The 27,955-nt window shown below is 34.3% G+C and overlaps 1 protein-coding gene across 4 annotated transcripts in view; it reads right to left on the bottom strand.

Moving 5' to 3' along the window:
• The window catches only part of CFAP54 (cilia and flagella associated protein 54), a 100,213-nt gene that overhangs the window by 46,402 nt on the left and 25,856 nt on the right, over positions 1–27,955 (bottom strand). For all 4 annotated transcript variants that reach the window (XR_013773955.1, XM_079303532.1, XM_079303534.1 and 1 more), the window contains exons 19-37: positions 27,196–27,273; positions 26,991–27,112; positions 23,594–23,767; positions 21,262–21,354; positions 18,801–18,986; positions 17,855–17,997; positions 15,684–15,831; positions 14,574–14,729; positions 12,807–12,929; positions 10,658–10,792; positions 10,103–10,199; positions 7,762–7,851; positions 6,995–7,121; positions 6,128–6,221; positions 5,016–5,149; positions 3,254–3,472; positions 2,746–2,873; positions 927–1,072; positions 66–293 (exon numbers count right to left, since the gene is read on the bottom strand). Coding sequence is in view for 3 of the 4 variants with exons in the window: in XM_079303532.1 (XP_079159658.1) it covers positions 66–293; positions 927–1,072; positions 2,746–2,873; positions 3,254–3,472; positions 5,016–5,149; positions 6,128–6,221; positions 6,995–7,121; positions 7,762–7,851; positions 10,103–10,199; positions 10,658–10,792; positions 12,807–12,929; positions 14,574–14,729; positions 15,684–15,831; positions 17,855–17,997; positions 18,801–18,986; positions 21,262–21,354; positions 23,594–23,767; positions 26,991–27,112; positions 27,196–27,273 (2,621 nt within the window). In the remaining variant the exon portion in view is untranslated. The remainder of the gene's footprint in view (positions 1–65; positions 294–926; positions 1,073–2,745; positions 2,874–3,253; positions 3,473–5,015; positions 5,150–6,127; positions 6,222–6,994; positions 7,122–7,761; positions 7,852–10,102; positions 10,200–10,657; positions 10,793–12,806; positions 12,930–14,573; positions 14,730–15,683; positions 15,832–17,854; positions 17,998–18,800; positions 18,987–21,261; positions 21,355–23,593; positions 23,768–26,990; positions 27,113–27,195; positions 27,274–27,955) is intronic.

The following is a 27,955-nucleotide window of genomic DNA, read 5'->3' as shown; positions in this document are numbered from 1 at the left end:
AGAAAAACTCATTCTCTAGTGAAAATGCAATAACAAAGAGTTTTCTTAATAAAAATAATTTTTACCTTAAGAGAACTGCTTGCTTGTAGGTCAATTATCATATCAATGATCATGTCTGATGCAAAATAAAATGGCAGCCAGATGGTGTTCCACAGAAGATCCCAGGTGATGGGAAATGCATCCATACGGAATGGTGACTGATTAGCAACCAGTTGAAATTCCTGAGTATAGTTCCAAAGCTCTCGACAAGCATTTTGAAGCAATGTCCAGTGGCCACCACGGTGAGCAAGAACCTGAGTATACAGTTCAAAATATAATTATACCATGGAAATGGAGAAATTAAAAGCTTCATTCTTTTATTGTAAATCTTAGGTGAAAGTGATCTTTCAGAATTGCAGTCTAGGCACTACAGAACCTTAATTTCTATCTTTTCATAGAAGCACTAATTTTTAATTGAATTTAATTGTAGGTTTTGGTGTGAGAATAAGAAAGAAAAATTAATTTACACCACCAATATGTGTATTTTTACTTGGGTTTAGAAGGTTTTATGGTAAGAATTGTTGGTCTGCATTTCCCTTCACTGGTTCTCCTGTTTCTAGTGTGACATTCACTAAGACGTGTAAAGAGAAAGCTAAGTGCAAGTATTTTCAGAAAAATTTAACAAACATGAAAAGGAAAGTTACAAAGGTGAAATGAAAAATAGAATGATTACATAAATTATTGTATGTTTGATAGAAATACATATTATGATAGGTGATATGTCTGACATTTCATCATTATACTTGGATATTTTTCAGAAGACAAGAAAACCAATGAAATTTTTTTGAATTTTCTGAAGCATGAGATCTTTTCATGTAAAAAGTAGTAAGTATTGTAACACAATGCTTAGTAATATATAGTTTAATAAGAAACCAACCACATCTTACCACTGCTCTTTTCAAATGCAAGAAGATGCTTGTAAAATGCTTCAGCAAAAGGGTATTTGATGGAAACTGGTCCTGTTCTTCAGCAGTCTTTCCTGATCGACTTCGTGTAGCTCGACTTTGTTTACTTCTGTTCTTAGGAGACTTAACTGTAACAGAACACAAAAAGTTCACTTGTTAAAATTGAGTGGAAGTTCTCAAAACCAAGAAAAAAAGCAGTCAGCTAGGATTTTCCTGTGGCAGCTTTTCCTAACTTAAATGTTAGGAAATGCCAGTGTTAAGGTTATCATGTTTGTAAGATTATGATATTTAAAACATAAGATGTTTTTACTTAGGAATGGGGAGAAGCAGGGATGAAAACAAGTTTGAGCAAAATAATAAAGAGTACCAAATAGTTTTCAGCCTCAAAGCCAAAACACAATCTTCATCTAACTTCTAGGAAGAAATCACCACAGTGAGAAATGTTTTGGGAAGCTTGCAAGGATCTTTCTTAAACAGAAACCTCTTAAAGGAGATGTTAGGAAGAAAGGAGGATTTCTGAAAAAATTTGTAGAATGTGTAGAATTCCTCCATTATTTTATTCACTGTTAAATACCCCCAAGGGAAAAGGCAAAGGGTGATGGTAGTGGGATATGATAATGTCTGAACTATAGGTTTCAGCAGAAGCTAATTCCAAGCTATATTGTATTTGAACTCTATGGCAAACTACACACTTTATGTAATTTTTAAATCAGATTTTTTGCAAAAAAAAAAAAAAAATAGGAGATATTAAACAGGACTTTTATCAGGTTTCAGCCAATTTCAATGGTTCTCAGTGATTGGTAAGGCAATGGTGTTTATGTAAAAGTAGGCTGTTGCAAAGAGAACTGGTGAATTCAAGTTCTAGTTTTTGTCAAAACTCCTTGGAGAAGGCAAAGAGGACAGTTAATTTTACCTAAGGAAGTCCTACAAAAGAAAGACAGGATAATTTTGATCTTTACTGTGGCAAGAATGTGTCCCTGAAGAGCTATTGAAATGACCAGACCCGTGATTACTTGTTGAACTTCTGGTGCCAATGCAGACTTTGTGTTGACTTGTACACTTCCACCAACAGCTGAGGAAATCAACATCTTGCATTTCATGATTACCCACAGACAGGAGCCTTTTGGCTCCTCTGAAAATTTCATAGGACTACACATAGCTAGAATAACAAAAAATGTCAAATATGAAAGAGAAATCTGAGGTAGCTTCTGACACAGGGAAACACTGGGGAGAAAGCAGTAGAGAAGAAAAATTAAATTCTACTTAAAATTTGAAAAATAATAATAAACTTCAGTATTTAAAACCTACTTACAGAATGACCCAGGAAAATTTTGACCTGCTAGGAAATGTAAAGAAAACTGACAACCAATTACAAACCTCAGAAACTGACAGAAATTATCAATGCATTCAGAATAATTCAGAATATTATCAATTTAATATGTACAGGTACTTTGGTATCTGCAAACCTAAAGCTAGTATAACTAAGTTTTAAAACTTACAAACTTGTTAATAAAGTATAAGATAAATAATAACTAACTGATGAAATTTAACATAATTATTAAACAATGCTCAGAATTATTAGATATGCTACATCACTTACTATGACTTTTGCTATACTAGGTTTGCCAAAAAAATATAGAGGACAATTGAAACCTAGAAATGTCTTCTATTAATGCAGCATGGTGTTTTTTCTAAATGTGATGTAGACAACTAATGATGGAGGTCAAGACAGACAGAAATCAAGAGAAACAAAGTGTTAAGTTGAAACTGATTTCAGTTGTGCACCAATAAAAATCCTTACAGGTTTGTGTTTCTGACTTTTCAGGGAGTGGAGCAGTTGGTTTTTCTATGTTATCCTTTACAACTTCTCTCACCAGTACAGTGCCAGAATTGTTTAATGAGAAAATCTCAGGATCCAAAATATTGTAACTGCAGAATGGGAGAAAGAGAAGAAAACACAAAAAAAACCCCAAATTAAATATCAAAAAGAATTTTGGTATACATACACAAAATTCAGTTTCTCAGAAATTATTACTTTCCAGCAGGTTTAGGAATGATAGACGTTATAAGGAACAAAAAAATAACATAGTGTAGAATATTTCAAAGCTTTCATCTCACCAATGAGGTTAGCAACCAAAACTGTGCCTGATGTCCACAGGATGGAAAGCAAAATTTTTACATAGTAACAATCTGTATTTGAAAGATGAACTGTTCATAGGAATATATTGTAATTCAGATCTGTCTGCATTTACAGCAATAACACAATAATCTACATTAACAGCAATCACTGATAGTAAAGTAGGATGTACCTGTCCAGATGCTGTGTACCACTAATTCCAATATTATATTGTTCTTCCAGGTTCTTTTTAAATAAGTGATAGTGTGCAACTGCCAGATAGATATTCATCTGAGACTTCCAGGGCATCTCTTCAAGACACATTTGACAAAACCGACTGCGGGTTATGTATTTACTCAGCAGCATCACTAAGGTTTGAAGAGCTAATTTCTTCAATTTATCCTTGCCTTTCCTAAACCAAAACATATGAAGTAGCAAAAAATGAAACTGTTTTCTTGAAGAAGCTCTAGAAAAGAAAGTCCTGGCAAAGATACACAGAAGTATCCCATTGCATATGCCCTGATTCATATGTATAAGCACATGAGCATATGACTTTTTTCTAACTAATAGACTTTTGCTGTAGTCAAGAAAAGCAACTGTGCTTTCCTTCTTTAAGTGCACTTAACACACAATAAAGTTACCAACTTCTATAAGCTATTTGTCTTAGTACTTTAAAAAGTTTAGGCTAGTTTGAAGTTATTTGTACCTGAATTGTGCAAACGGATTGTTATAGTAAATACAATGTGCTTCAAAGTCAATTCATGAGGGTCTTCTATCATACTATAAATCTGGATTATTATTTTATTGTTTTGTTTTGGTATATGAAGAGAGAATAGTATTTCAAATCTGGGTGCCTGCATTTAATTTCCAGCCAAAGCTTTTTAAAGTTTCCCTGACAGATGAAAAAAATTCTGTATTACTTCACAAAGATACAATGTTATATTCAAACTGAATCTCATTTTTTCTTTTTTTTAATTAACTGTAAACTGATCCTATATTAACCTAAATTATTTTCTGCCTGTTTTTCACCTTGAAAATGTGGGCTCAATAGTATACCACATACAATTTTGATTATATTATACAGCATTACTATTATGTAAGACAAAAGAGTAGCTGGTAAAAACCCAAGATTTAGCATCTCCTCTTCTGCTGAAAGCAAGGAAAATCATTTTAAGTTAGGTAGGGTTTCTTCTGTCAAGGAGAAATAAAAACATTTTGGATGGTTTAGGCAAATATTTAGAAGATTATGTGGAAATATTTTCAGGTTCTTTAAAATACTTCCAGAATCATTTACATGACTACTTACAAGCAAATATTTATAGCTTCCTATTTTGCTAATTGCTGAAAGCATAAGTGACCAAAGGACCAAGTTATGAACACTACACATTCTTTTAGGTCAGAAGGCAAAGCTCTTGGCAAGTTAACCCAATATAACCAAAAGAAGAGGTGAATGAATATCCTTTTTTTTTTTTTTCTTTAATCAAAATCCAATTTTCTGAAAGCAGCAGAATAGGTAGTCCAAACAGACTAGCACAAGGACCACAAAAATCATTCTGAAACTACCTGAACAACCGGAAATAATAAATATTTATATTAGCTTTGTAAAAGGTAAACTCCCCAACAGTTTGAAAAGCATTATAGTACACCGATTAACAGAGCTTTTCCACCATGATGAATCAACATGCTCAAGCTAAAACAACTGAAACACAATCTTTGATTATTAACACAAAGACTTGAAATCTTAAACAGCTATTTTCTTTAACAGAAATGCAAAAGATTTTGTTCCATTGAGGGGAAACCGATTTTATACTAAACTAAATCAGAAAAACGAGAGGGCTATACAGAAATTAGTCTCTTTGATATAAAACAAAAACTAAAATACACACTTAATTGTAAACTAAATTTCAGTCAAAATATTTTTTCTGTATATGAGCCTGAAAACTGTGTTCATTTACTTTTCTGTTTCTGGTGAATTCATTGCATCTGGATTTTTCATTAAGTACTCTCTAAGAGGTCCTTTCTTAGGCACGGCTTTTTTTGTAGGTTTCTTTGAAGCTGATGCCTTTGATTTCGTTGAAAGTAAGGTATCCTTTCCCTTTAAAAAAAAAATCAAAATCTTAAATATATTTCAAATAATTATTTTTAGCTACATTATCAATTACTTGAGGTATAGAGCAGTTTGGCTTATGGATCAAGAGAACATTAAAAAACAAAAAATCCTGGAAATAGTTGACAAAATAAAACAGCAAAAGAAATACTTAAAATTTCCAGAAAATTTCACAATTTTTCTGGAAAGTACACATCAAATGTCTTATACAAAGAAGCTAGCCAGGTCCCTAAACATTTCCTTTCATATGCCTCTGTTGTCATCACAGAAATAATGGTAGTTCTTTTCCTAATATTATAAACATATAGTAAAAAACATTATAAACACATAGTAGAACTTTGCAATGCAAAAACTGAGACAGAAAAAAACCTTTTCCTAATCTATCTCATATGCTAGCAGTATTAAATTACTAGAGAATTATGAAGAAGAAAACACTTCTTCCAAATTAATACAAATCCATTAAGATTATTTGTATCTACCAGTAAAAGTAAAAATTTATTATAAATTAATGCTGAACAAAAAGCTTTTATTGTGCAATTCAATACCTGCACAAGGAATTAACCATGAACAGTTACTCACAAAAAAGTGTAAGTACATACTGTACAAAGATGCCTGAGCTGATCTTTTTTGAATGTGATGGTACCCAAGACATTTTCTATCATCACCATCTTATTTTAAAGCAAGCAAGGAAAGGCAAGTTTCTTCTGATGTTGGAATGCCTTATCCTGACTCATCTTAAATTCTCACAATTGTTGGTCCTTCAGATGAATCCCATGCCAACTATTCTTCCTGATTTTAGGAATGCAGAGGTCAGCTGAGGACTACAGTTTGTATCCCAAATTTTAACAACTATGGATGTCTCTAGATGATGGTTCTATGAGACAATTTTTAAAAATTTATTTTGTTCTTATGGTATTGCTACCCAGGAGAAACACACAACTCCTTAAAAATAAAACTCACTTTCTGAACATCTGCAGCTTGTGTGCTTTCTGCCAGAGTGAGAGATCTTGCTTGTGTTGAAATTCCATCAGTACCAAGGAAGTCCTCGTTCCTCCTGATAAAAATATTTTTAAAATCATCATCATTGTAATCATTATGTTAAATTCCTTTCAGAGTAAAAGGTTATCTTTGGGAACATACAGAGCACAAAATGCAATTCCTATTTCATCTGCAGTTTTAAATTGAAAATATTTTCTTTTCTTTATCCTATTCAGAAAATATGAAGTATTAATTTTCAAGGTTTACTATAGAAATCTGAATTTGTGAGTAACAACTATATCACCTTCCTAATACCTAGTAAAACAAAACAGTTTTCTTCATTACCCAAATTATACTACAAAATTATGCAAATAATTTCTTCACATCTATTGTTTTGGTCCTTGAAACCACAATTCTTACTCCCCAAAATATATATCTCATTTTCACTGATTATTTTCCTTTCACTGTTGAGAAACACTGATGTGCTTTTTTTAAAATAGGATCTTTTCAGCTAAGTGTCTACAATTTGGCTCCATTTATCTTTTCCCTATAGAATTTTTTCTTACACTATAGTATGCTCTGATCAGTTTGCTTTTGATTTAACCCATCATACTTTCCTAAGCTATTTCACCACCCCATAATATTATGGCAAATCACCACAATTACATCTCCATGTCAGGTCACGATGCAGTGTTTACTGTAGCTGTGCTCATGGAGCTTTTGCAGACTAGAAGTCATGGAAATTACTCCTGAGGGCTCTTCTGACAGATAAAACTTGCAGTTTCTTTCATAACTGACTGTTATAAGCCTAAATAGTAGTTTTGCACTAGTACTGCAACAGAGATCTACCTTTTTATGTAATCTTCTACTCCATCTGCCCACTCCAGAACACATTGAAACTTCTCTTCATTCAGGACTTTGTGCATCAGTTGAACAAAGAACTCAAGGAAACGTGTTTCCCCTCGGAATTTAAGCACTGAAATAAAGTAACAAATAACACATGAGTTTATGTTGTAAGAGGATTCTGAATTCAGGTAGAATTACAGCTATGTATGTCTCAAAGCACTTATTTATGTCACGCTGCATACTCATAGTGACACTAAAATCAGGGATACACAATGGCAGCTGCTAAATGCTTCTTGTGACTGGACATCCAGATTCACAAGCTCACTCTATTTAATACACTCCAAGAAATACAAACATTATAAAGACAGATTTCCGTGAATTCCTCTTCAGTAAAGTAATTTAATGTGGAAATGGGGTATCTAAATTTTAAAAAAACATTCCATACAAAGAGAATCTTTGAAAACCAGGCACAATTTTTTTAATTTACTTGCTTCTAAGGTTATTAAAAGACAAACATTATTCAATTTAAAATATTAATATCTTATATACTTAGCATCAAGGCCCCAAATAATTGGTAGCGTTCACTTCTCAATGTGTTTATACTGAGAACTTTTTATAAGCTATGTTTCACTCGATTTTGTATATTTGAGAACCAAATGAAGACAATGTTTTCCCAAGAGCTTATTCCAAGAAGGAATGAGATTGCTTTACTGGCAACTTTTTGAAGTCAAGGAGCCTTTACAATTGATATAAACACCAACTATCCTTACCTTCTCGATAAGCACGCTCTGATGGCCAACATGAAATTACAGGGTAGAGGAACAAAGGACCTTCCTTTACTGCAACCTGTGTTCCAGAACCTGCATCAATAACCAAATGAAATCCATTATGAAAAGCAGTGAGAATATACCATAGAAACTCCACCTGCTAAAAAATTTTAAAAATCCTTCTCCACAATGTAAAAAATCCTTCTCTAGCATAGAATTTGCTTTTAAATCTCTCACTGTCATCCAAAGAGAAATTCAAATGCTTGCTCTTTTAGTCCTATGTAAGTAGCTGCACAACTTAAATAAGAGCTTACAGATGTGACTGATGATTCATGCTCTGCATATGGATAATATGCAGTAGGTAGAGGATTCTAATTTCTTAAACTAAATATTTACATAAATATTTGTAATGAAATTCATTTATATTCTATAAATAATATATTTTATATAGATATGAATAGTGTACAGAATATATAGGACAATAACTTGGATTCAGCTTCTAGCTAACATTGCTACATTTCCAGCTGATGAGCACCAAAACAACGTTACATGTACTACTTGTTATTTTTCCTTAATAAAGAAACACAACCAAAAAATTTTGTGCTTAGACAAGTCCTGTGGTTGAAAAACATCAATGCAGCAAATCCCTGAAAAAAGCAAAATTAAAAATGCACTCTGGAACCAGTTGTAATTGTGGATCCATAGCTACAACCTTCAGTGAAAACAGTCAGTTTTGGTTTGTTGAATGTAAATAATGTCCAATTAAGTAGGATAGCCAGCTGCAAAAGCAGACATTTTAAAATTTTCTCTTTAGGACACCCTTTCTGAGCACTCCCATTAGACAAGTTCAAAAATATGTTCCTCCAAATAAGCATTTTCACAAAGAGAAATATGTCCCAAAACTTTTTTAAAGGGAAAATATTTGAAATTTCAGAATTTTAATTATACTGTATGTGAAATGTTTTGGTTTTTTCTTCTTTTCAAAGAAGTAGTTTCAGCTCTTTCCTATTTTCCTTGTAGACTGTCATCAATAGAATGCTAAGTGTTGATCCAATTACAAGGATTTCCTCTGACAAGGCTTTTTTCTAATCAGTTTTAACAGCATGCCCTACAGGTGTGCACATTGCCTTAAACCATTCACACATATTCATAGGGACAGCTGTAAGCTTTGCATGGCCACATCAAAAGGCTTTTTCTCAATTTGTATCCAGAAACTATTGACAAATAGGCTATTTCAACAACAGAGCAGATCAACAGTGATCAATTATTTGCCAGGCACTGAAAATGTGGGATTTTTTCTAACTGATCAATCCATTAATTTAACTTTCTATTAAGTAATCAACATGATTTTCAATTAACTTACAGAATTCTTTCCTTGGGAATCTACACCTACCTAATAGGGGGAATACAGAATGTCAAGACAGACTGCCCTCAGTGATAACACAACAGGTAATTGAAACAAGCCAGAAATCAGAAAATTCCAAACATATAAAAAGAAAACCTCTCTAACCATAAGAGTTGTTAACTATTGGAATAAATTGCCCATAAAGGTTGTGAAATATCTTTCTTCAGAAAGATTCAAAACTTGACTGGACAAGCCTCAGAGCAACCTGATCTAATTGTAGCTGTTTTGAGAAGGGGGTTGGAATATATACCTTCCAGAAATGCCTCTCAACCTATACTGTTCTACAATTCTATCCAGGCTGCAAAGAGTACAAGATGACATGTAAATAACAAAAAATCTGTGGTGTCTCAGAGTTGAAGTTTTAACCAAATTTTTATAATTCTTCTTTGTTAGTTCATCTAACTTTGGCCAGATTATTAGCCAGGAAATTCTTGAGCTTGATCCAGACTCTAAGATATTTTCAAATCCATATATGCATTCCTGAGTTAAAAGGTAGTTAAAAATGACAATTTCTATTAATTTTCTTTAGGGACAGTTTTCTCCAGTAAAATTTCCTGCAGTGGTCATTACTACTAGCATTGGCAGGCTATTAAGACAAGCAATAAATGGACAGTGGTCTTTGCCACTGCATTTTCTGGTTTAAGAAGACAAAGCAAGCCTAAATAACGTGGAATACAATTTAAACAGATTGGAGAACATAAATATTTGCAGAATTCTTCACAAAGTAATAACCCTTTTAAAGAACAACTGAGTGTTCCAGTGGAAATTACAAAAAATGTGAATACATACAGTACTACCAGGTGATCATTACCAAGATCATTATTGCTTTGGTTGATTCGTCACAGAAGACAAAAGAAATAAAGGTACATCTTCAGTAAATGGGTTTTTTACAAACAAACCACAGAAAACCCCATAGAAGTGTTTCAACAGTACACTCACCTGGTTCTGTCAGTTTGAGGAGACTTGATTCAAGAGTACTCAGATTTTCTGCTGCTTTTGCCATTGCAGCTAAATGGGATGTCCTTGAGGAATATTTCTGAAATATTGAATACTTTGTTATGAAAGGTTAGCTTTAACTTAACTAAAACCAGCTTGTCAATAGTGGAATCTAGCTTAGATCTCAAGTTGTCTAAATCTCTATTTTATAATTTCAACAATAGTGTATTATTATTCCTTTCTGATGAAATAAAAATTATGTTCATGATTTTTTTAGCACAACATATTTTCCCAAGCATGGGGAATCCCCATCTCTGGAGGAGTTCAAGACCTGGATGGGGCACTGAGCAACCCAGTCTAGTGGAAGGTGTCCCTGCCCAAGACTGGGGGTTAGAGCCAGGTGATTTTAAGGTCCCTTCCAACCCAAACCATTCTATGATTCTAGGAAAAAAACAATAATAAATCTAGTCTTCAAAATAATAGAATACAGAATTTAGAGAAAAGAAGAAGTAAAAACCAGTAGAAGAAGAAAAGAAAAGAAGAAGTAAAAACTTTTACCCCTCTGCCAGTGTGTTTTTCTTCAGTTTTCACATTTCCTGACAGGCTGGGTGAAACTGCTGGTGAGATCAACAATTTTTTTCCATAGTTAATGATAATTACTGCAAGTTCATACTCCTCCCATGAATGCAGTACCTATAAAAGAATCATCTGTTACAAATATATTGGTTTACATAATATGTAATATTTCATTACTGCCTACTTATAATTGTCAAAATGCATGAATATTTTAAATAGAAATTAATTACTCAAAAATGCAAGTTTCTTTCAATAAAATACCCAGGACTGTAGACATGTAAAATAATTGGAATTGCAGATATGTTATCTATGCATTCTACTTCTGCTCAGCCTATCCCTCAGAGAATAGAAAGATTTATCCAGTAGTATCTATTGCTGTGATTGACACTCTCCCTGTTCTCAGGCAGTACTGCTATCAAAGAACATAAAGAGTAACTAAATGATCCTCATTTGCCTCTCTGGTATCAAGTGCACATTTTAAAGTCCCAACTGTATTACTGAAAGGACAGGTGAAATTTATTTTTAAATTACAAAATTTGTAAATTACATGTGTAGCGAATGTTTTTAGATGGCTTTATCTTCTTTAGATAGAGTTCTAAAGGCACAAGTGCTTCTACTATGTGTGAGCTAACTTCACATTAGGATCTTTGCCTTTGTGATCCTAAGTGTTTAGCATTACCTTAGGATAAACACAGTACAGGACCTGACTGTAAGTCAAAAGAAAAACATATGCTTTAATGAGAAGCATTTGCAATTCACTCATTCTCTTTCCTAATCTGCATCCAATCCTGTTGAAATGATATCTCTAAGGAAAAAAATATCAGCAATCTAAATGGTAATCATTTAGCTGAGGAATCCACTAACAAACAAACAAGGTTTCAAGGCTTCTAATAGGCTTTCTTGGCCCTAATAGCACTCTCCAGCCTATGCCTGTGGGGCCAGGAGCTCCCTCTCAGCTCAAGTCTAAGCCTACAGTCCCTGCTAGCTCCTTTATGGCAGAAATGTTGGGCTCCAACTTGGTCCAAGTCATGCCTGGGTGTGGCAATGGATTCACTAGACTGGGCACCTGGCCCACGGACCAACTTCTGAGCTTGACCTCAGGCTGTTCCCATCATGATGGACCAGCCTGCTGGGCTCTGTCTGACCCCAGCCAGCTCACCAGGCTTTATCCTGACCTCTGGACTGACTTCCCAGCATCACATCTGACCTGCCTCATCACTCCAAATTCATCTGACAATCTGGATATCTGGCTGAACTTCAATATCAGGTGCTGCTCTGGCAGCCATGGCACTGCCCTTGGCTCCTGGCCTCAGAGCCATGTTACCCTTGCAGAGCATTTTTAGGGTTGTTTGATACTGATCTGGTCTTGTGAGGTGAGCATGGAGATTCAGCTCCTATAACAACCAAGCTGAGGAATCATCAGCATGGGGAAATTCCTCAAATTGTTAGCCACAGCTCAGCTTCAGCATGAGCTCTTTGTTGAGGTGTACTCAAAGCTACAGGAAAGCTGATTTTTTCACTACCACACATTTATGATAGCAAGTGATTAACTGCAGCATGTCTCTATACATAATGGAAAAAATCCAATACCATGTTTCTCCTTATCTCACTGAATTGAGCCAATCACTAGATTGAGTATCTGAATCATAAATGTCATCTACAGATATATATTGTGATTGAAAGTCAAGGTGTTATTTTTGCCAGCATGCAAGACTAAACAGTATAAAGTCTCTTGTAGCTAATTAGCAACTAAAACAGATATATTAATCTGATTAAAACTACAAATACAGATTATTTGCAATAAATAAACTTTTAAACTTATATGTTACATGTACGTCTTATTGAAAATATTACTGCCTTAAATACAAAAATACACACAATGATATAAAATGTAGATCTGATGACATGGACTAATAGTTATAGACTATTTTCTGAATAAATAGCAAAAAGTCAAAATGTCATTGTTATAAAGATGCACTGATTCAAAGTTAAATACTTGTGTGCCTTTACAATTTAAGATTGCTGGTTCTCTAAGATATCATTCTGAAGGCCATCTTACTAAATCTCTTTTCTCTAAATGACAAGAGCTATATCTTAAATTAAGCTGTAAGCACAAAAATGCACACCATACCTTTGCTGTATGATATGAAGTACAAGCTATCATATGCTGAATACTCTCATAACATCCTTCCTGTCTCCTTTGCAAAGTAGCACTTGGAATTTCTTGGAGAACAGCCAAGCATTTAATGAGGATCTGTAAATACAAGGGTTAAAAAAAGCTTGGAGTCTGGAGCATACTTACAAGCTTGTACCTCTATACATCCCATTGTATTTCATTATGAACTTTAAAAATATTGCAATCTAATGAATTGGATAGAACATTAGCTGTACAAAATTCAATAATAAAATTTCCATTTAATTGAACACTGTCAAGATTTCAACCATAGCCCTTTGGAAAAAAAACTATATGTTCACATAAAATCCCAGATATTAATATATAGACACATCATAGATATTTTTGCTGATTTAACTAACATGGGATCCAAGAATGGTTAATTCAATACATAATCCTACTGAAAGACCATTTTAAAATATATTGAGATGGTAAGAATTTCAAATGAAAAAAATACATATTTCCAGTATGTTGTAAAAATAAAATACTTCTTTCCCCAATTTTGTCCATCAGAAATGAAAAGAACATGTGGCTAAATTATTTTTCACTTTAATTAAAAAATCTGAAACAGGAGCCATTTCCAGTGGCTAGCTGTACCTTTAGCAGGACACTACAGCTAACAATGTCTTAATCAGGAAGCTATCCCTGTATTCAAATAGATGCTTGGTTGCTTTTTTTTCTAAGCACTCCTGAAAACTCAGGGCCCTAAGTGCCCCAGTAGTCCTTTCCTAAACATCCTCACCTGAGAGCTCTCCTCACACCCCCTGCCCAGGAGCCCAAGAGCTCAGGCACAAGCCTTCAGTCCCTACTTGTGCTGTGTTGGGCTCGTCTTCAGTTCTTTCTCCTGGATGGACCTTGGACTCGTGTTGTAGCCTCATCTCCAGCATCTGGCTTCAATTCCTGCATCTCTTGACTTTTTCTCCTGGATGGACCCTGTGCCAGCTCAATAACCTCATGTTCTCTGGACTGCCACTGGATCCTCTTACCAACACCCTGCTCTGTCTGTCATATTCAGATGCTGCTGGTCTGTGCCTCACCTGCAGTGCAGTCACCTCATCCTTTCTCACAGAGCAAATATACTTTTATTGCTGCTACCTAAAAAGCTACCTAATTACAGGGAAAAGATTTGCATATTTCTATTGTATCATCACTGAATCAAAAAAACACATCTGCTGCTTCATAAATGGCAGGGGACAATTCAGGTGCTCTGTTTTTGAAGAGAAGGTACTTGCTTCTGGAAAGGAGCACATACCTGAAAACTAAAGACTGCATCATCAAAACACTGAATAGCCTGCTTTTCTTTAATACAAAAACAGAACTGCATATGAAGAAAACATTCCAATTTAAAAAAAAAACAAACAGCAAGAAAAAAGAAGAACCCAAAACAGACAAATGCTGCTTTTCTGTCCTCAAAATTGCCATCTGCAAATAACATTGAAGGTGAAATTACATTGTAGATTTTTCTACAGTTTAAAATACCAACAATCACCCTGAAGAAACAATCTATACTCTGCAGTTACTTTACCATATCTGAGAGCAGAAGGTGTGCAGCTTACACCGAAGTTACATGCACTGGGGACATATAAAACTCTAAAAGTCTTTCAGCTATTAAGAAGTCAAAGCCTAGAGATATTTAGCTCTCCAACTGTAGTGCCTATTATAAGTTTAATTTGAATCATTATAACTGCAGGACCTGACAGCTGATTTGTCTTAAAATGTCCTCACCTGAACTACTGGCACTGAAAAAATCTTATGATAAATAAGTGGGGCGAGGAGGCCGTAACATTGCACAACAGACTGCAGGGCGTAACTCGCATCGTTCAGCCAGTTGCTAAGTTCAATTGCCACAATCATTCTTTCACATTCTGCTAATCTAGCAACCTGCAAAAGAAAAACACATTTCCATTTAAATATGCATTCTGTTGTTTAAAACATTTGAGAGAGGAAGAAGACAGATGCTATTGCAGTTTAAAAAGCAGTATAAGCAATAAGTAAGATGAAAGTTAAAAATGCATTTACATTGACACCTGTTAAAAGTATATTAAAAAACACGGTATTCCTAATACTAAAGGAAACAACTGCTCTTGATCTAACTGTGCCCTCTGAGTTTGCCCATATAATTTACAAATTGAGGCTGATTAATAATCTCAAACTGTGTGGAGTTGGAATTTCACAAGCTAGCCTCTCAGAGAAATAGTTCCTTCCTTTCCCTTCAAGTTGCAGTCCTTGCAAGTGAAAGTTGATCTTGTAAAGTTACTGACTAATGAACTGCTCACATTGTTTTACAAGTACTTTAGCAAAAAAGGGAAAAGCATAGGAATGCAATAAAACAGGAGGCAAAGTTTGACTATCTAAATAAAGGTGTGTTTTTATCATTAATGTGCCATTATATTGTAAAAACTCTGAAATAAAATATTAGTATATTAAAAACATGAAACCCTGTTATAAGTCACATCCTAATTAATATATATGTATGAAATAGTATAAATGTTTAAAATTAAAAATTCAAAGTGGATTCTAATAGGGGAAAAGTAACAATTACTATACTTCTTTCTTATATTATAGTCTACCACCACAAAGTCAAGAAAAATCTTCCTCAATAGGAATCAGTGGGCTTTGGATTAGACAATAACTGATTCAGAAATCATCATTTCAGCAGGATGTAAATAACCAACATCTTCTTAAATACTACAGAAAGAAAGACCATGTAACCCACAGAAAATTGAGTATTCTGTAAATAGGAGTAGTTGATTGCCACATCTATCTTGCAATGATGAAATAAAGCTGATGAAAAAGTAAAATCAAATCCAGTATATTTTTTTAAACCACACATACTTGATTCTTATAAAATATCTCATTGGAACAGATGGAATCGCTGTAGAGTGCTCCTTCCATGACATTAATGTCAGAAACAGCAAATATATCCCTCAAAAAGAGGTGCAAGGTAATAGGAGAAGTCTGAGACACAGCTTTAAAATGTAATCTACAAAACACAAAAGCAAAAGAATGGTAAAAGCATGTAAATTATTATTCAGATCTTGCATGCCTGACACTACATTATAATAAAATTAAGTCTTTAGTTTTAAAATTGTGGAAAACAGAGATTATTATAACTTCATCTGGAAATAAGAGTTACATATAAAACTGAAAAAAAATTGCTTTGAATTTCTAAATGAAAAACTAAATAAATAAAAATAAGATTTATTTTGAAATTGCTATCCACTTTCTACTATCTAAGACAACTTTTCCTTATTTGCATTATCTAATCCAGTGAAACTAATTTTGAACTGTCTTTGAAAACTTCAGATGCTACAGCTTATTTATTTTCACTCTCTCCTTCTACACATTGTTCTTCTGTATTCTGACAATGATACACACAGCTGTGAAGTCCATTACTAAGTATCAGTAACAGACTCCTTTTCAATACTTATGTCTTGTATTACAAGTCTCAAATTAGTCTCTTTTCTGCTGCCAGCTTTTCTATCACGATATTTTGGGGTTGTTTTTTTTTTTTTCCTTCACTAGGGACGGATGGACATTTGTACTTGCTGTATTTTTTTAATATTTTTTGTTACAGAAAAAATCCTATGGTTTTGAAGTACAATAAATAAATTCCTTCTTCTCCTCGATTGTATTTCCTGAAAGAGGGTGAAATTTGAGAAGGAAGATCAAATAGACACATTCACACACTGGACATTACCAAGATACCCCACCAGGGCTTCTGGCTGGAAACACAGGTTTCCTTTTCTTCAGGCTCCCTCTGCTGTCCCTTTAGCGAGTCTAATTTCTTACCTGCTGCTCAGTAAAACTGAAACTGCCTCATACAACTATAAGAATTTTCCATGTTAATTGAAAAAACGAAAAAAAGAGGCTTGGCCATAACCATCAGAAAAGCAAAAACCCTGCAACTGCTTTGCACAGCTGCTTAAAATTTTCTGTCTTCATCTGATTTATGTGAAAAAAGACTCATTACAATATTATCTCTAGAGCTGGATGTGTTAAAAAATTGCTTATGAAAAAAAATAATGACTAAACAAATGCTGAAAAGACCACAATGACTATTCCTGTTTTGTTGCCCAGGCCAAGGTAGATTAAAAAACCCCACATAGTCATGAAATAGGATGTATAGTGATTATCTGCCAGCATCAATGCAGTCCACAGGCTGTGTGTAAATCCCAAGGGTTGCTATGTCTATGGCATGTAACATCAAGACTTTTGGTGCATTTGTATGTCTGGTATTAGACACATGGTGGCACATGAAGGGCAGACAGTGAAGTTGATTATTTGTATTTAGTTATATTGGATGTTTATTCAGTATCAAATCATAAATAGCTGACTTACATATAAAACTACCTTTATAATATTTCATTTATATTAATTCATAAAAATTTCTTTTATCTGAGAATAAATTCAGTTTTGACGCATTTCCGAACATGGATCTATTGAATTTCAGTAAATGTAACCACAAAATTTCTAGCTGGGTTATGAAAAGCTTATATAATTATGGTTGAACATCTGAATTTTTTCATACAATAATTAATTTTAAATATCTCTAAAGCCCTTAAGCATATGCAAAGATTATTGGTATATTATATAGCCACTCCAAAACAAATTAGCAATCATTTGCCTATTTTGGTTGGTGGTCTTGACAAAATGTTCACGATTTCTGAGATTTATTGCTCCCTTAATTGGAAAGTCAAAACCCAGTGCATATGATACATTTTGCACATGAAAATGCATCACACAAAACTAATACCTACTTTAGAAACATTTCACAATTATCTTAGAAAACAGCCATTGTAAAGAATTAGGTGTGCAAATGTTAGCAGTTCCATAAATAACAAAAAAACCCTGCTAATTATAAACCTTTTTTTCAGAGCATTTTTTCATATCACAAGCCTGAAAAAAATTCCACAACTAGGAACTCTTCTAAATAAAATGTGCACATCTATAATAAGAAAACAATTAAAATAACAGTTAATTAATTATCTATCATTTTGTTTTACCTTTTTTCAGATATAGTCAAATTACTACTTGCAGAAATAACAGCTGCATTGGGAGGCAGTGGAGAAGAATCTGAAACAAAGTAATCCCACATGGATGAAAATGCTGCTCTGGCTAATCTAAAGTTGCCTGTCTGATAGGCTACCTGCAAAACAAACATGAAGTGAGTTGACATGCTCATGAAATAACCAAGCCAGATAAAATTATGGGATACATAAGGTTTCAAAACTCCCCACAAGATGTAAATTTACAATTTCTCTAAGAATATTCTCTAAGAATATGGTTCAGATTTAGCATCAGAGAAAGCAAAGGAGTTCCTTGACTGCTGGCCCATCTAACAGCCCGGTGTGGAAAACTTTACAGGCATTGTGTTGCAGTTTTTGAAGGCATATAAATTCATCTAGGTTCATTTTTCTTTTGCTAATACTGCAGAATGCCCTTCTGCATAACAGGATGTAAACTAAGCCAAATAAATAGGCATAAATTCATATGAATATATCTTACACTGGAATATTTTAGGAAAGCTTCTATTCTCCATGATCTCTCTATATCTATCTATAGGGCTAGACAATTTCACTTTTCTCTGTGTCACAATCTGTTTTAAATATCCTTTAGTAAGAACACAGAAAATTATAATGATCTGACAACTTTTGTGGTCTTTCACAAGATACTACAAAACTAATTTCAATAAGAAAACGGTTGGCTTTGATACCTGCTAAGTTCAATAACTTTTTTTATTTCATTATGACTAACAAGATGATTTCTAGTACTTAGAGATACTAGAATTTACTTAGATATACTATTTATGTTAAAATTTTGACTTGTGCTTATCAAGTTTTTGGCAGTACAGTCTCAAGCTGTTACCAGATGCAGTTTTACAACAACTACTGAAAACAAGTAATTGTGACCAAATGAAAGTAGGTGTCCATTACCATATTCTAACCCTACCTGAGTTAGATATGCTCGAACAGTAATAGCAGAAAGGGGGGGATAGGCAAGGATTGGCTTTGTCATTTGCCCAACAGCATCCCCAATAAGTTTTCCATCTGAAGAATACGCTGCCACGGCAAATATGTATTTCTCATTGGCATCTAACCCTTGCACTTCTAAGAGAGTTTTCCCATCCGCTGGTATCTACCAATGAAAACATTTCTCTAGTTACACTCACTGTACATACCAAAAACAAATTTCAAAGTCTAAACTTGTGTTATTAAACCAACTATTTAATGGTCTTGGATACAGTCAAAGTACAATCCAGATTAACAGCATGCCATGTACTATATCCTTGTATTAAATTATTGAAAACAATGAGAAAACAATTAAATGATAGGTGAAAAAAAGCATCCGTTTTCTATGGAATGCTGATGCACACACGGAGCACATAACCTATAAGAGCAGTTAAGTAGCAGGACCTGATGTTTTTCTAAGATACTTGTGTCCATTTGAACATTCACACAGTGATTGTCCACACTTGCAGTCACTGAGCTGAAACATTCTGTCCCTGAGCTGGTCTCCTTCAAATATGTCACCTTCTTGTATCAAATATAGGTAGAGATATCTCTGATCCTTTCACACCATTAACAGCACTTTGGAGTCTGGGAAGCAAACAACATACTTTCAAGATCTTCATTTTTCCTTCAAGTAATTGTATACCTGCACTTTAACATCATGGCTCACTCCTAAGAGGATTTTCCACCTTCCTCTCTGTGGCCAAGCTGACTCTACATAAGGAAGATTTGAAGACTTCAAATTGAAACAAGAAACAAGCACCAGTGATGGAAGCATAACATGAGAATCAAGATCATCATAATGCAGCACCAACACAATGCTCTTATTCAAACAGCCTGTCCTTCATAAGGAGACCTCTGAACAACTGAAATCCCCTCAGAGGCTGGAGCTGAATCCTGAACCAGCAGACCAGAAGTAAGAGTACAACAGTCAGCAACATCCCTTTATGATAAGCTGGTAGATCATTCAATCCCCAAGAACACTAAACATTTTTCTTGGAGTCAGAAGATAGAAACTTTATATGCAGATCAGCATTTTGCAAGAGGATATCCTAAAGCAAATAGAAGTTCCATTGCAGAGGTGCATAGTTAACCTCAGGTTTGTGTGTGTCCAGTTCCTGTCAGAGCCAAGATGGTCAGTGGCTTGGATGGACTGCAAAAAAATACACAGAAAAAACAGCTGGCAATGGGGTGATAGTCACCTGTCAAACACTTAATTCACCTGATACAGGATGGAATATTGAAACTAGCTCACTAAACATCACGGGAAACTTGGTTTTGTGGATTTGATGATCAGAGTATCAAGAATAACAACAAAGCCAAAGGGGAAGATTCCCTCTCCATCACCAGCATGAGTATATCAGTATAGAGCTTGATTACAAAGCCAGGAAAGCCTGAAATACCAGGCAAAAGAGGGGAGATCATTCTTCTGTCACAAAGACAAGACCTGCCCTGCAAAGAATAGGGCAGGTCTTATAAAAGATTTCCAGATATAAAAATGATCACTGCGGAGATCAATGAGGTGTTAGACTACAGAAAAATCTGCTGGAGAGTTCATGCTGAAGCTTTCTTGCTCCTTTCTTAAATCACAAAATGCACAGTATTTGGATGGTTCATTGTATGTTGCCATACAGGAGGATAATGCAATAGCAGGCACGAGTGAATGAAAACCAGAACTTTCTCAGTCTGTGCAAAAACACCAGAATGTGATCCAAAGTGCGGGGGAAAAAAACACTGCCTAAAAATGCAAAACCAAACCAAACCAAAAAAAAAAAAAGAAAAAAAAAGTTAAAGGTGAAATTGTAATGAACAAATAATGTAGGAGTACAAACACAGTCAACATGATCAGTCATAAGTAATTAAAGATGTGTGGGATGATTCACCATACCACATGTTCACAGAATGAAAGGGAATGAGTATGAACCTAGAAATAAATTGTGTCTCAATGTGAAGGTTATTGAAAAAGTTATGTTATCATGCTGCCACAATTAAGTAAGGTAATGTCTTGTTTAGAAGAAATTGCTAATGGAAGTTACACAATTAAGAAGAGTAATGAATTTTTATCTATTTAGAATTTCTCTTTTTTTGAATTCCTGGAAAGAATAGTGTCTAGAGCACACTCTAGAAATACTTCATATACTTTCTTTTATTTTTGCCTTTCTTAGATATCACTCAAAACAACACAGTTATAACAAAGTTCATATTTGTTTAACCTGAAGCTTTTGAGAATTTAATTTCTTATTCAAAAAATATTCCTGGAAATTTTTAGGAGTAAAGATAGAAGAGTTTGTCAAAGGTTTTGCCAGTTATATGATTTTCAAAATGTGTCAGATAGATTTAGACAGTTGGGTTTTTTTTAGAGGAAGAGAGAATTACCTAAACAAGTTTTACCTCTGTCTTACCTGTTCTCCTGAATTTTGAAGTTTATTGCTATTTAACCTTACTTTTGTATTACTTCCTCCTGCTACAGAGCCCAAAATACAGTACCATGAAACCTTTGAAGAAAATGAGAACAAATTAGTTGATGCACAGTATTATTTCCATTTTTTGCCTAATGTAGCATGTATAAATTTTATGAAAACAGTCTCTGCAAAAAAAAAAAAAACAAAATAACTCAGTCATAAAAAATTGTAATCTAACTGCACTAAAAACATCAATTAGTTAATTTAGCTGGAAAGCTACTACTAGTGGCAATAAAAACAGATGATTCTCCATTATCCTAACCCCACCTTGAGTTACCCTATTCCTCAAAGCTATCCCAAAGCACAAACCCTACAGATCATAGATTTAAAGTCACCTTGATCCATTATTTGACCCCTGTAATGGTATTCTTCTAAAGTAGGTGCTTGGCACCAATTCAGCAAACTATTTGAAGACAGATCCTTAAAATCAAGCAAAAGAAAGGTAGGTATGACATCCCTTCCTCCTGTTGTGTCAGCTGCAGAGCTCAGTTTCCTGTCATCAAACCTGCTGAGGCTGCACTCAACTCACTGTCTGTCATCAGTGTAGGAATTGAAGAGCATCAGTCCCAAGAGTGAGCTCTGAGGGTCCCCACTCATCACCATCCACTACCCAGACACAGAGCCATGGACTGCAACTCTGGCTGTGTCCATCCAGCCAATTCCTTATCCACTGAATGACTATTCATCAAATCCATCTCTCTTCAATCTGGAGATCAGCATGTCATGTGGGACTGTATCAAAGGCCTTACAGAAGTCTAAATGATGACATCTGTGGGTGTTCCCCTGCTGACTGTTTTTCACAAGGCGTTATTGAAATTGAGGAGATTATTTTCAGTAAATGAGCCTTAAGATCTGAAAATTCACAGGTGTTTTGACTCCTAGTACAAGAACTATATATGTCTAATTAAATCCTAGTCACACATTTATCCTAAGAATTCAGTTAATAACTTCTACATTAAAAAATACCTTTCCTGTATGATCAACAGCTATGTGTTAACTTCAGAAAAAAAATTTCTTCTAGACTATCTGGGCTCAAATTATAAGAATAATAATCACACTTCGCCATCTAGTGGCCCAAGATGCTGCATTCACTCACCTATACCAAACAAAATGAAGTTTGAACACATACTAAAACAAATAAACTACCAAACTTTAATTTTCTTTATAATTTTATTTTAGATTCAGTAAGGATAAAAATTAATAATTTTTCCCCAATTAAACTATTTTAAATTTACTAATAAAATAGCAATAAAACTGCAGGTTATGAAACAACTGTTCACAGAAACATTCTTACCACTATTAATAAGATTTGAGTTTTTACTGGATATATACACATAATAATTTTGAAGAAGCTTACAAAATCACTATGAAAATTTCTCTCTCAAGAAAACTGCAGCTAGTGTATTTTTCATACTTCAGCCTATTTGAATCCTTTCTGGATAACGGTGATTTAAAACCATCAGAAGGGATTTATGAAGAGAAAATCATGGCTGAATACCATGACTGGCCTCTGTAATAAAATTACTTGATTAGCAGAGGAAGGAAGAGGAGCAGATGCCATTTACTTTTCACAGTAGTGCATGGTAAGAGAAGGAAAAACTATAGACGTAAACTGAAGCAAGGGAGACTCCAACTGTACATAAGAAAAAAAGTTTTCTATGAACATGTTGCCCTGTTGGAACACACTTTCCAGAGACACTCTCTCCAATCTTGGAAGCTTTCAGAACTGACTGCATAAAGCTCTGAGCACACTAGTTTAGTCTCACAGTCACTCCTACTTAAAACAGAAGGTTGGGCAAGAGACCTCCCCTAATACCCCCTACGATCCGCATAGTCCTGGGACTCTACATGATCAACAGAAAGTGGATTATTTCCACTTGAACTATGCCACTTCAACACTTCATTAACAGACTTCAGTGTGGTACTTTTTTGCACCACATGATGCAACCGTCTTGCCTCTCTTCAGAGAGCAGCTAGGAGTACGTCAATCCCTAAAGAAATGAGCTTTTGATAAGTGGAATAAGACAACAGAAGCACCAAGGGACATGATGCACGAGATTAAGAAAGTCTCATGCAAATGTGAAGATCAAAACAGTGAGTCACAGAGGAAAACTGACTCACAGAGGAGAAAAAAAAAGAATACTTAATTAAGTCAGAATAACATAATCCTCTCAGGAGCAAAGAAAATGTATTGGTATAGAACTGTTGAAACAACTTCTTCTCTTGTGTATGGTTTAGTTATTTGTTATGTATTCATCATGAAAAACATTACCTGAATATCTGAATGAAATGGGGCTGGTTTAAATGTCATGGAGCAATGTGACCTGGAAAGTAACAGAGGAGGAGGAGGAGTCCTGCTTTTTTTCTTGCTGCTCATAGCTTCTTTGAGACTGCGATACAAAGCACTTTGCTCAGCTTCCACTTGCTCAATTAAAGTTAGTGCTTCCTATTATTGAAATAAAAACAAAAGAGAAAACTATTAAAATATAACAGATTTTAATTTTATACATTATTTTCAAATTGTCATAGAAAGTTTCACTGCTATGTAGAAAACTTTCCGAAGCTTTTCATATTATCCTACATCCTAAATGAGGATGAATGGTACTTTCTGTAAGCTTATACACACAGACTAATCACATAATTAGAGAATGCAGGGTTACCTATGAAATAAGCATATCCAGTTTGGAAGAACCTATAGGAAAACAGAAAGTGAACACATATAATGTTGATAAGCAATTAGTGCCAGCCAGTGGTTAACTCCAAAAAGAAACAAAAAAACATATCAACTCCTGTTTAGGAGGGAGCTGGAAACCTAATTCATGGAAAGAGGAGCTGTAGAAGCAGTTAGACTGAAATGTCTGTACTTCAGAAACAGAGGGAAAAAATAAAATCTACAAATAAAGAAAAAGGAGGAGAATGTGGGTCCAGAAAAAGTAGAACCAAGACATTTTTCCCTTATTTGTAGACAGCTGAAAGGTGACTCAGAGTCAGCTGTCAAAGATGTGGAGACACACTACATACAGTGATTATGTGGCCATTTGGTTGGAGATCAAGGCTGTATTTTGCTAACTTGGCTGAATAGAAAATTGGTAGGTTTCTTCACCTTGATTTCACTGCCAGTTCAAGAGAAACTTAACTTGTAAATCTAATATTAAGAACTTAGTACCTCAGTATCTTTACTTCTGGAAACTGTTCTGCACATATCAAAGCCAAAGAGGCCAACTCACAGAGAGGAACAAGGATTACATTTTGTGTAGAAACAAGAAATTACTTATTCCTACAACTAGATATTTTATTTGAAGCCTTTTAGTACCCTACACTGGACCAAGGATAGAGGCTGAGCTGATTCTGAAAGATAAAATGAAAAAATTATTTCAAGTTATTGACAATCCTATAAGCCTCCACCTTAACAATTCCTTGCTTCTGTCATCATACATTTAGAAGACACCATAGTGGGTCAGATCACTGAGTAGGCTCGGAATCTACTGTCCAAAAATTATTACAAGTTTATGGTGAAATGAGTGAAACAGGGATACAAGATTTTATAGAGCCTTTTACATACCTAATAATTTTCACAGACCTACCACTCCACCCCATTCCCTCACCCTTTAGATTAGGGTTGAATCCACTCTCGTGGGACACATTACAGGAAGGATATAAGATAAAGAACAAGATAGAGAAAAACTCTTTCCATCTCACAATCATTCCACTTTTTCAATCAGTATTTTGAAGCTTTATCACGTCCTTAGAAACTGTATTTTTCCATGGTAAACATGGTATGATAAAATTTTTAATTAAAAGTATCATGGACTCATTCTTGTCTGAGGATATATTTCTGATTAGTGCAAGGGTGGAAATGCTCCCAGGTTGAATAAAGACAGTGTGGTGACTGAGAGTGGTACTGCATGACCTCTACTTTAGTAATTGTAGAATTTGGATGATAATAAACGTGGCAGTGCTGCCAGATGAGCAAGACTAATCTTGTGGTTGAGGAAGCCAAATGTCACCAAAAAATCCCAAATGCTTGAACTGTGATAAAACACATTTTATCCCTAACTCTGCACAGACATGTACTATGGTATTAACTTAATCACATTAATTCAATTTTACAGCTGGTCAATGAGAACTACTAGTGTATCCAATTCTGTAAAACCTTGGATGTCCAACTAGACATATAGGACACGAAGAAAGAATTAAACAACTGTGAAAGAAATAATAAAAATACACAGCAGCTCATTAAGCAGTTTGATGTAATTGAATAAACACATATGACTCAGAAGCTTCCATATCTACTCAGTTTACTCCATGAGAAATGGTTATTTGTATGCTTCTCAAAATAAAATAAACTGCTTCCTATTTTGCTACATAATAAAAATAGATTTGTAGCATATTGTGCTGATTACAGGAAAAAAGACCAGAAGATACAAGAAATTCTATATAAAACTCTACAATAAAAAAGCAAAAGCATGAAAATAAAAGTATGGATTTGCTGTTGATTAAGTAAGCACCATCCACCTCAAGCAGGAAAATTAACTGAGCATATAATTAAATATTTCATCATAAAACAAATATCAAAAGAGATCATGGTAAGTTTGTCCAGACAAAATAAATTCTGATATTTTCTGGCAACTACCTGCAGATATATTCTTTTATTTACATATGTCTTGGTGAAAAATGCACAGAAGCAAAATGTAGTGAAGGACAGTGTAAGAGCTTGGTAAATGTTCGTTTGGGATAACCAGATACTTCTTGGGAATTGCTTGTAAGTCTTCACTGGTGACTACAGTTACAATACTCATACCATATCACAACATCTGATATATTTATTATAGTCATAAATAACATATATTTTACAAATATATCAGAGATATTTTTAATATTTTTAGTATGCATTTTCTGATCCAATTTTGCGTTCTTCTGATGTAATAAACATATATACTTCTTATCATGCTTCCAAATTCATGGCATATAAAAGGAAAACAATTTCTAGTAACTTCTTGTTTAAAACACTCTTTTATATATTATATAGTGAAAATTGCAGATTCTGTTATCTGTTGTACAGGCTATAAAGAAATTTCAATCTCTGTTAATGAGCAAGCAATTTTTATGGACAAATGCTGGCACAAAGGTCAGTGGAAATACTCTCATTGATTTCAAGAGACTTAAATGCACCCAGGTAGACTGCTTTTAGCTCCAATAGATTCCAAAATCCCAGTATCTAAACTTTGTTTTCAGAAAGAATAAAATAAAGTCCATGTCATCATCAACAGCTAAAATATGCTAAGAAGACTAGGAGATCTTGGGAAAAGAGCAATGTCAAAGGTTACAGTAAGGAAACCTGAATGGCATTTTGGCAAGGTATAGGTTCATAACTGCAAAGCCAGGAGATAAAGTGTAGAAGGAAAGATCTTATCTTCCCTCAGATTTCCTGACGTTTGCATGCATGCACAAAATTTGGGGATGTGCTCTTTCCTTGTTTTAAGATCAGTTTATTCTTTGAAATTTCTCAGGAAAAAAAATGACTATAGACATTAAAAACACACAATGACCCTCAAGTTCCTTCCATTATTCTTGTCTTTATGAGAAGTAGTATTACATGCTTTAATTACATGAACATGAAAATTTGTGCTAATGGTAAAGAATCTCTATCATAAGGTTTTTCTTATTACCTCCAGTAGTTGCCTTTGGGAAGTAGTAGTTAAGTCTTCAGGGAATTTTTGTGCAGCCTTTTGCATCAAAAAGATTGCTCTGGATAGCTTATTCCTTTTAATTTTTTTCATTATAAGTTCCTCTATAAAACAGATATTTTAAGACATTTATAAAACAGTGATAATAATTTATTATACGTCTTAAATCTTGAGTAATAAGTCTTACCTGATAAATATTGGAAATCATCAATATTTTTCTCATGAGACTTACTAGACTTAAGACTTCTGTCAACAACTCGAGCACCTGTGTGGGAAGGAAATAGTAAATTATTTTGATAGTGGTATTGCAAAAAATTGAGAGGTTAATACACAGTTTTACAGTAAAGCTCTGCTCCATCTCACATTCTTTCCTTTGGTCCAAGTAGAATTTCCTGTACAGGTCAAGCCACTAAAAATATTCCACCCTTCTACCTAACTCAACACCACAGAAAAAGAAAGGTTTTGTTTGATCATAGGGAGCAGGGTACAGGTAGGTCTGCAGAGTCAAACTAATACTAGATTTTAATTTTAAAAGAACAAAACAATGCTAAGAATGAGAGAACAAGCTGAGTTTTTTTCAAAAGCCATTTGGCATGAGTGGAGACCGAAAACTGGAAAGATAGACAATTTCACAGAAGCAGAAGTTCCAATTATCAAGAGCACTGAATAAAATATTCAAATATTCTCTAGAGAGAAAATCGGCATTACAGAAAAAAAAAAATCTACAGATCATCCCCCAGTTTTTCTTCACTGGCACTGTAAAAGTTAACACAACTTTAGTTACAACTAAAATATAACAACCAAGTGTCTAGGAATGAAATCCATTAGTTACAGCAAAGTTTAACTCCCATTGGTTGAGTAGAGATTGAAGACTAGTAGAATCTAAAACTAAATTCTGCAAATTCAGTATATTATTTCTGTCTACATGCTGTATACAAACTGCCCAA

This window comes from Erithacus rubecula (genome assembly GCF_903797595.1).
Source record: "Erithacus rubecula genome assembly, chromosome: 4".
NCBI classification, from domain to species: domain Eukaryota; kingdom Metazoa; phylum Chordata; class Aves; order Passeriformes; family Muscicapidae; genus Erithacus; species Erithacus rubecula.
This window is presented reverse-complemented; position numbering and strand designations above follow the sequence as displayed.